This window comes from Panthera pardus, unplaced genomic scaffold, assembly GCF_024362965.1.
Source record: "Panthera pardus isolate Hobbes unplaced genomic scaffold, ASM2436296v1 HiC_scaffold_18, whole genome shotgun sequence".
Lineage (NCBI taxonomy): Eukaryota > Metazoa > Chordata > Mammalia > Carnivora > Felidae > Panthera > Panthera pardus.
The window spans coordinates 5068356-5078264 of NW_026526743.1; the positions used below are offsets into that span (position 1 = coordinate 5068356).

General features: G+C 51.6%; 1 protein-coding gene across 2 annotated transcripts; it reads right to left on the reverse strand.

The window, feature by feature from the left end:
- Positions 1-469: 469 nt before the first annotated feature.
- Positions 470-9255, reverse strand: KLK4 (kallikrein related peptidase 4). Of its 2 annotated transcripts, XM_019425515.2 has the most exons (7): positions 8921-9255; positions 4499-4609; positions 3835-3906; positions 2409-2571; positions 1737-1987; positions 1514-1650; positions 470-905 (listed from the first exon to the last, which is right to left on the reverse strand). In XM_019425515.2, the coding sequence occupies exons 2-7, from the start codon at positions 4584-4586 to the stop codon at positions 753-755; spliced, it is 864 nt and encodes a 287-aa protein (XP_019281060.1). In that variant the 5' UTR covers positions 4587-4609; positions 8921-9255; the 3' UTR covers positions 470-752. The 2 variants fall into 2 exon arrangements, with proteins under 2 accessions (XP_019281060.1, XP_019281061.1); XM_019425516.1 differs by lacking the exons at positions 2409-2571; positions 3835-3906; positions 4499-4609; positions 8921-9255 and adding an exon at positions 2184-2307.
- Between the last annotated feature and the right edge of the window lie 654 nt (positions 9256-9909).

Here is a 9909-nt window from a genome sequence, read left to right on the forward strand (position 1 = left end):
CTGTCCCAAAAATAAATAAAAAACATTGAAAAAAAAATATATAATTTATCAGGAAAGAGTATGATAACAATTCCTTGGGCCCTCAGTCTCCCCCCTCCCATCTCTGCCCTCAGTCTCCATATCTCTCCATGATTCTTCTCACCATCCCCTAGTTACAGCAGCAGGGTTCTGAGGCAGATACAAATGAAAACTTCTTAAAATGCACTTAGGAAGATAAAACCAAAATAAGTCAACCATAGGTAAATAAACCAAGCAAGGAAAAAACCTCATTAATTTGCCATTTGCTGACTTGACTTTTTTGAAATTGGGTAACATCCACAGAATCAGATTCTCTTAACCTCTCAAACATTATCTCCTTCTTTGGGAATCCAATGGCCCTCCTGGGGGAAACTGAGGCCCAAGGAGGAAAAGCTATTTGCTAGAATCCTTTGAATTGGAATGGAAGTGAGGAGGACAGTCCAAACAGAGCCTGTGTTTCTCTTAGACTTTATTTTTGGGCTTAAGAGAAGGGACAAAAATGAAACAACAACTTTCTCTGCCGCTGGTAAGGCTGGGTCAACATTGTGCCACTAGGGGGCACTGAGTACAGGAAAAGATTCTTGGTGGGATTGGATTCCTGGGGCTAAGGGAGAAGGGGGTTGGGAACCTAGACTCCTGGGCCTGAGGCAGGAAGGTACTGGGAATCCAAATTCCTGAATCCCTTCTGCAGCCTATATTTAGGGGTTGAGTTTCTTGGGTCCAAGTTCTAGAAGTTAATTGTCCTGAATGGTTTTCTGTATCCAGTCAGTGAACTTGCAGAGGTTGGTGTAGACGCTTGGCACATAGGGTTGGCCACACTGGACTTGTCCAAAAGACACGAGGCCCTGAAGGGACCCGTTGCAGACCAGGGGGCCCCCAGAGTCACCCTGTTGTTGGAGAGAGAGGGAGAATCCAAAACACGGAGAGGTGGAGACAGATTGAAGTCAGAAGGGAACCAGTGACACCAAGAGACTAAGATAGGGAAATAAAAGATAACCGCACACACCTCAGAGGTCCCTTCCAGAGCCCTGACCGTAGGGAATTCTGCTCCCCTAGGTCCCAACAGCCGCTGGATTCTCCTGGGTTTGTTGTTATTCTGTTTTTTTTTGTTTTGTTTTGTTTTTTTTTAATCTTCCCCTATGGCTTGTTTTCCTGTCCCTGACTCCCAGAGTCTCTATGCCTCTCTGCATCTCTTTGCATATTCTGTTTTTTTTTTTTTAATCCCCTATTTCTCTTTGCATTTCATCTCTATGAGTCTATCTCTCTGTTTCTCTCTGAGGTACTTCTGTGTGTGTGTGTGTGTGTGTGTGTGTGTGTGTGTTTGCCTCCACTATCTCTGTCTCTATTTCTCATTCTCTCTTTGCTTCTCTTTACTCTCATGTTTATTTCTGTCTCTCTCCATTCATCTCCCCGTGTCTGTTTCTCCCCTGTACCCCTGTGTGTCTCTGCCCCCCACCCGTCCCCTCCCCTCCTTCCCCTGTCCCCCATCTCTCACCCTGCAGGAGTCCTTCCGGTCCTGTCCTCCCCCGGCACAGAACATGCTGGGGTGAAACACGGAGGCATAGAACGCGCTGCAGATCTCCTCGGGCACCACCGAGATGTTCACGCACTGGAGCACTTGGGGCTGCCTGCCTGCGACGAAGAGCCCGGGGTCAGCCCCTCTGGCCGGGAGGAGAACCCCTCAGAGAGGGCGGACACACGCACACTCGTGAGCTCACCATTCATCAGCTGACCCCAGCCAGAAACGAGGCAAGAATCCCCAGCGGTCGGGCACTGGGAGGCGATGCTGATGTTCTGGATGGCATCCGACCCGGGCACCGACTCTTCCAACTTGATGAGCATGAGGTCGTTGGCGATAAAAGGTTTGTTGTATTCTGGGTGCTGTATGGAGAAGGTGGCCTCCATCATCACGCTGCCTGGCTCTTGGCTGGCCTCAAGACTGTGCAGTCCCAGACCGATGGTGTAGGACCTGAGGGCCATGGCGGACGGATTAGTTTCGTGGCAACACCGTTATCTCCACAACCCCATCTCCCCGCCCCCCCCACCCCCATTATCCCAACCCCATCCTCCTCGCTAAGCGCGGCGCCTGGAGCTACCCATCTGTGATCTCAAATCCTCGCCCACACACCCAATTTATCCAGCGACGAGAATTTGTCTTAACTCACTAGTGACTCAGCAGCTGAGCTGGGATTTCGCTCTTGGGCTGCCTGAGTCTTTCCAAAGCCAACAGCCCCCACTTCCCTTGCAGAGTCTTGCTTTACAGAGATTTCCGCTGTCTGCACCGAGGCTGAGCTAAAGTTACTTCCAAGGCACCCCTCCTCCCCACCCCCGCCACTCCATCCACCCTGCTCCGGGCCCTTGCCTCCGCCCCCACCCAGGCTGGCACTCACTTCTGGAAACAGTGTGCGGCTGACAGCACCCATTGCGGATGCACCAGGACGCCCCCGCAGAAAAATTCGTCTTCCGTGAACAGCGCCGCCTGCCAGGGCTGCGAGTGCGGGATGCAGTCCTCGCCGTTAATGATGTGGTTGCCGCCACCCGAGGCCTGGGATCCTGAGGGCGGATCAGGGATGGGGGCGGGCTCCGGGTGGAAACCGGGCTCCTGGGCACGTGGCCACGGGCTAGGGGCGTGGTCATGGCTTCAAGGGTCTCGTCAGGACCGGGGATGGTCTCAGGGTGGAAACAGGGCTCCTAAGCGCAGGGATCGATGCGGGGGCGTGGGCCCGGCTGGCGGGCAGGCTCAAAAGGCAGGACTAGAGCTCTTGGGGGCGGGGATCACAGTGCAGGGGGCGGGGCCAGTGCCGCGGGGCGGGGCTGAGGGGCGGGGCCAGGACTTCATGGGTGGAGTCAGGGATCCCAGGGGCGGTGTGAGGAGTGCGGAGGCCGGCTCAGGAGGTGGGACTAGACCTCCCGGGGGCGGGGTCCTGGTGCAGGGATTTTCTGGGCCAGATCAGGCTTCTTGGGGTCGGATACGACTCCGGAAGCGGAGATCAGAATAAAGGAGAAGGGTCTGTCTTCCAGGGGAGTTTGAGCTTTGAGCCAGTCACACCCATCTCCAAGACCCACCTGCCATCCCCTCTGTCTCTCCCTCCCCCCGCCCCCCGCTCCCCCACAAGTGCCACACCAGTCTCGTGCAGTACCCGGGGCCACAGTCCCCTAGCGTAAGCAGAACCCCTCATATAGGGTGCAGAGACGAGGATGACACAGTCAGACGCTCAAGGAAGCAGTGTCGCTCTTGGTGGCCCTCAGAGTCACTCCCTCCCCGGCTCAGCCTCCTCCACAGTCGCACCAGCGACAAGCCGGCTCACACAGAAACCCCGGGGCGACGTGGGCCCCTGGGAGTCCGTGGATCAGAGACCGGGAAGTAGGCACAGGTTTCCGGCAATGGGCGACTCCCCCAGAAGCACGACCTCCCTGTCAGCGGCACCCTGGGCTTCCCGTGTCCTCACAGCGTCATCCACCGTTGTCACTCCGCCGCATATTCAGAGGCCCAGGCCGTCTGACCTTCACCCAGTAACACAGTGACTCTCACGGGTTTGACCACACAGCCCATCACACCGTGTCACACACAGAGGCGTGCAAACCACACACACACACACACACACACACACACACACACACAGTACACCAATGGCACACACAGAAACTCCCTATGATACAAGGAATCCCATGTGTGTAACCAGAGAGCAACGGTCCCAGTTCTGTCACACAGGCAGCTTTAGTCATACCCAGGAGGACACTGAGTCATGCCTGCACGGTGACAAACACTGTGCCCTCAGGCACAGACAGCCACACCCACAACACACACTCAGATACCTGTGACACCAAGGATGAGGTACCCCAGGAACCAGCCCCAGGGGTTTCCTGCTGTGGTCATCACGTCAGCACCTGGGCACGAGGGTCAGTCTCTGGTGAGTCTGGGGGACTCACAGCCCAAACCTCTCCATCTTTCTCTGTCTCCCTCTCTTACTGTCCCCTTAAGGATATTATTGGTCAGACAAGGACCTATGTATGCCACCCCTGCCCTCCAACACCCGCATCGTGGTTTGGAGATCCTAGCCCGGAGCCCCAGAACCTAGAGAGATTTAGAGAGGGAGAGAGAAAGAGGGAAAGAAAGGTGGAAAGAGAGAGAATTAGGTGGAGAGGAAGCGACGGAGGAAGTGTCCCTCTGTCTCTAAACTGGAAGAGTAGGAGCATGGAGACGTGGCCCCTCGGGTCGGACTTGGGACAGAGGCAGAGCACTTGGAGAGATAATCACAGACAGACTGAGAGCCAGAGTCACGGACAGAGATATTCAGAAAAACAGAGCAGAGCCAGAGAGAGTGATGAAGAGACATTCCTAACTAGAGAGAGCGAGAGACCTTTTTGGAGAGACCTAGAGACCCAGGGTCTGGGGGCTGAGGTTCACAGTGACGCGGAGCTGTAGGGAGCCTGCGCCCTTAGGGGCGGTGGGCGGGACGGGCAGCGCGGGGACGCTCACCTCGCTGCCTCTGGGCTCCGGGATCCTGCGCTGGGCTGTGCTCCCGCCTGCTGCCTCCTGAAGGGGCCCCCATGGGACTTATAAGCATCCCCGGCTGGGCTGGCCTGCCCCCTGGGGACACATTCCTGGGGTCAGGTGCTGCAAGTTTCCATCTCAGAGCTCTCGGGGCTGCCCTGGTGTCAGGCTAAGGTCAGGGGGCTCCAGGGGCTGGGAGCAGCGACCCAGAGGGGACTCAGAGCCTCACTTCTTTCTTGGTTCTGTGTCTCATTCCTTCGTATTCGTATTCTCTCCTGTTCTCTTTCATTTTCTCTGTCTCATGGTCTCTTATTTTCCTTCTTACTAAATCTCTCTCTCTCTCTCTCTCTCTCTCTCTCTCTCTCTCTCTTTCTCCCTGTCCCCTGCTGTGCTTCCCAGCAAACCTTTCTGGGTTCAAATCCAGACTGCCTCATGGTTTACCTTTGAAACCCTGGGGTGACTGAATCCCTCTAAGCCTCCATTTTCTCATCTGTAAAACAGGGGCACTGTTATTCCTTGCTCCCCAGATACCTCCAAAGACATAGCGCAGGGAAAGTGCCTTGGCATCGTGTCAGGCATATCGTAGGTGCCCAGTAAGTGGGAGTAAGACGAAGCCCTCGCTCGGTAAAGAGCAATTGCACACCTGCCATGCTCTGAGCTCCTGCTGTCCCAACTTGAGACACAGGACGGAGCAAGCAAATTCTGGTGCTCACGGGGCTCACATCCTAGTGGGGGAGACAGACAAGCAGAAAAAGTACAAGGCAATATCTGGCAGTCGTGTGTGTGCAGAGAACACAGGTGACCGTAGAGTGACGGGGGCGGGGGAGGGGGACCTTCTGCGGACAAGATGATGGTTGGGGAGACAGAAGAAGGGACATTTAGGTGGACAGCCGCCGGGCCGTGTGAGCCTTGCAGGAAAAAGAGAGAAGTCGGGGTATGCGAGTCAGAGCAAGGAGAAGGAACGGGGCAGATGATGCAGGGGTGTAAATGCTGGGGAAGAAATTTGGGTTTATTTTCAGGGCAATGGGTTTTAAGCACAGGGGTAGAAGGGAGTGACACGATCTTATTTACTTTTAAGACACATCCTGCGTGGAGAAGAATGACCGTAGGGTGAGAAGGGAGCAGACACCGACACGAAGGCGGAAGGTGACAGCAGCCCAGGTGGGCGATGCTGTGGTCCAGGGAGAAGAAGAATGAATGGGCGCAGGGCTCATCGCGGGGAGGTAGAGTCAACATGCTCACCGACAGGTGGGAAATGGGGAGGGAGGGGAAAGGAGGCGCCAAGGGTGTCTCCGAGGCTTGGTCTGCCCACTTGTGGTGCCATTTGTGGAAGCGGGCAAAGAGGTGTGGGGGCAAGGGCTGAGCCGGGGGTGCCTGTCGGGAGCCAAGCGGTTGGATGCATGGGCAGGCAGAGGTCAGCGCTGGCGAGAAGCAGTGGGGAGTCATAGCGGAGAAGTGGTGTTTAGAGCCATGGGGTTGTGTGAGATCACCTAAGGAGCAGGTGTGGACAGCGCTGATGAGGGGTTGGGCGACAGATGACGGTGGTGATGAAGCATGAATGTCTGCGCTTCTCTGTCTCTCTGACCCTGTCTCTCTCTGTCGCTCGCTTTTTCTTGGTGCCTGTCTGGTTCTCTAGCTCTGTCTCCAGTTATCTGCTTGTGTTCAGTCTCCTGGTGGCACAGAGTCTTACTGGGCACAGAGAGAATTGTAGCCTGCTCCACCCTGGAGAGCCACAGGAAACGTATCCTGACCACATGCACAATGGCAGGATGGCTGTGGGTTGTAGGGACCACCACGGGGGGCATGTCCCAGCCCCTCTGCAGCAACAGGGTTTGAGAGGGACCTCAGCAAATACCAAAGGAGCAGAAGTTAAGATGGAACCCCACGTACCAAAGGCCTGGACACTCCCCCCCCCCATTTTTCTAGCACCAACCAAGTTGAGTTTTCTGTCGCTACCTTGCAGAGGAGGACAGGAGACCCCAGAAGTGACTGAGACATTTCCTGCCAGGTGGATTTAGATCTGCCTGGGTTTTAGATCGGCTTCACTCAACACAGCAGCCACCAGCCACAGGTGGCTACTGAGCACTTGAAACGTAGCAAGTGTGGTAGAACAACGAGCTTTGAACTTTTATTCAATTGTAACTAGTGTATTTATTTTTGTTAATGTTTATCTCTTTTTGAGAGAGAGACAGAGACAGAGTGTGAGTGGGGGAGGGGCAGAGTGAGAGGGAGACACAGAATCCGAAGCAGGCTCCAGGCTCTGAGCTGTCAGCACAGAGCCCGACGCGGGGCTCAGACCCACAAACGGTGAGATCGTGACCTGAGCCAAAGGCAGATGCTTAACCAACCGAGCCACCCAGACGCCCCCAAATTTTAACTAATTTAAGTGTAAGCATTGAATCCTGATTCAGTTTTTGAAAAGGTCTTAAGCACATCTGGAACCATCTGGCTACAAGAATCTACTGTTTCAAATCTAAGTTTTATAGGCTCTGCGTAGACATCAATTATTTCTAATTTTTTTTAAAATTTTTTTTAACGTTTATGTATTTTTGAGACAGCGAGAGACAAAGCATGAACGGGGGAGGGTCAGAGAGAGAGGGAGACACAGAATCTGAAACAGGTTCCAGGCTCTGAGCCATCAGCACAGAGCCCGATGCAGGGCTCGAACTCACGGACCGTGAGATCGTGACCTGAGCCGAAGTCGGCCGCTTAACCGACTGAGCCACCCAGGCGCCCCTCGAAATTTTTTTAAATTTATTTTTGAGACAGAGAGAGACAGAGCATGAGCGGGGAGGGGCAGAGAGAGAAGGAGACACAGAATCCGAAACAGGCTCCAGGCTCTGAGCTGTCAGCACAGAGCCCGACGCAGGGCTTGAACTTACAAACTGTGAGACCATGACCTGAGCTGAAGTCGGACGCTTAACCGACTGAGCCACCCAGGCGCCCCGACATCAATTATTTCTGATGAAAACTTAGTATTTGGATGGGGATGCTGTTGCAGGTGTAAAGTATTCAGTGGATTTTGAAGACTTGGTATAAAAGATTGTAAACTATTTTATTAATTTTGTATTGATTACATGTTGGAATGATCATAATTTGGATACGTTGGGTTAAGATAAAAATATTACTGGGGCGCCTGAGTGGCTCATTCAGTTGAGCATCTGACTCTTGATTTCTGCTCAGGTCATGATCCCAGGGTCATGCAATCAAGCCTCGCATCAGGCTTTGCACTGAGCATAGAGTCTGCTTAAGATTCTCTCCGTTCCCCCCCCCACCCCCGCTCGCACTCTCTCTCTCTCTCTCTCTAAATTAAAAAAATATATATTACTAAAATTAAACTTTTGCTTTCTTTTCCCCCCTTTTAGAATGTGACTACTAGAAAATTTTAAATTACATATTTGGTTCATGTTCTATTTTGATTGGACAGGGCTGATTTGGAGAACATAGGAACCAAATCAAATAGATCAAAGCTTGAGTGGTAGTAAGTGATCTTTTTTTATTTTTTATTATTTTTTAATGTTTTTTATATTTGAAAGAGAGAAAGGGAGAGAGGCAGAGAAAGGTGGAGACAGAATCCAAAGCAGGCTCCAGGCTCTGAGCTGTCAGTACAGAGCCCAATGTGGGGCTCGAACTCGTGAGTTGTGAGATCAGATCATGACCAGAGCTGAAATTGGATGCTCCACCGACTCAACCACCCAGGCACCCTGGTATTAAATGATCTTAAGTGGAAACTGCCAGAAGCACTTTTTAAACTGTTTGTGGAGGTAGGGGAGGGGACGCAGTGACATTTTTCCCCCCCTGTTTTTCTTGGTCCCCAGAAGAGTCACTGATCTCTAATAAAAAGTTCTAGAAACAACAGATCCTTGGCTGGGCTGATCTACAGTGGCCCTCGGCTGTAAAAGAAAACTAACGTGCAAACTTGGTCTAAAAGACTTGTGATCACACTCAGACTGGAAGCTAGACTTTTCACCATGACGCAAAGGCCCACACATGCTCTGTCCCCCTTTGTTCTTGCTTTGACTTCATCTTCCTCCCTCTCCCCCTTGGCCACTCCAGCCACACCTGCCTCCTTACTGCTTCTTAGATATGTAAGTCATGTCCCCACCTCAGGACCTTTGCACTCGCTGCTGGCTGCTGCTTCTACCCAGAATGCTCTTTGTCCACATATCTACCTGTCTCTGCCCTTATTCAAGTTTCTTCTTAAATATCCCCTCCCCAGAGGATCCTTCCCTGACGGCCCCGTGTCTAGAGTGGCTCCATTTCTTTATCCTTATTAACAGTATATATGCCCTGAATATCAGTATAAAACTTATTATCTATATATAAATCTATATCAATTTCTTATTGCTGCTGTAAAAAAACATCCCAAATTTACTGGCTTAAAACAACACCGATTTATTCTCTTACAGTTCAGAAGGCCAGAAGTCCAAAGGCAGTCTCACTGGACTGGTTCCTTCTGGAGGCTCTAAGGGTGACTCCATTTCCTTGTCTTTTCAGCTTCTGGAAGCACCTGCATTCCTTAGCCCGTCTTGCCTCTTGCCTCTCTCTTGTAAGAACCTTTGTGGTTTCATTGTGCCCAGCAGCATAACCCGGGGTAACTGCCCCATCTCGAGATCTTTATTCAGACCCGCAAAGTCCCCAAGTAAGATCTCATATTCACAGGACACCCTTGCGATGGAGATTGTTTTATCTGCCACAAAATCACATGACGCGTTAATGTTTCACCTGTTCATGGTGTCTGTCTCCTCCACTGGAACACAAGCTCCTCCATGAGGATAAAACATCCCTGCCAAGGTCACCATTGTATCCTCAGGGCCAAGAACAATGCCTAGCACGTGGTAGGTTGTTAGTAAAGATTCGCTGAGTGAACAAATGCCCTCGAGGAGGGAAGAATTAATGCCCTTAGCAACAAATTGATTTACAGTCACAGAAACAATTTCCCAGCTGATTGCACACTGATGAAGAGACAGCCTCTCAAGGTTCAAATCTCAGGTCTGCCATTCACTAGGTCAGTGACCGTGGGCAAGTTACCAAGTCTCTCTGTGCCTCTGTTTCTCATCTGTGAAATGGGAATAAATATATTACTTGTCTCATGGAATATTGAGAATATTCACTTAGTTAATACCTGTAAAGCAGTTGGTGAGGAGTCTGGTGCACGTGGGAAGTACTTCGTAAGAATTCACTTTTGTTATTAATATTAATATTACTTTGCAAACACCTGAAACAGTGTTTCACGAGATGTGACGCTAACCTAATGTGAGACTCAGATTTCAATTCTTTTGAATCAATAGCCAGAAGTGGGATTCCTGATCATATAGTAATTCTACTTTTAATTTTTTGAGAAACCCCCACACTGTTTTCCACAGTGGTAGCACCATTTTGTATACCCGCCAACA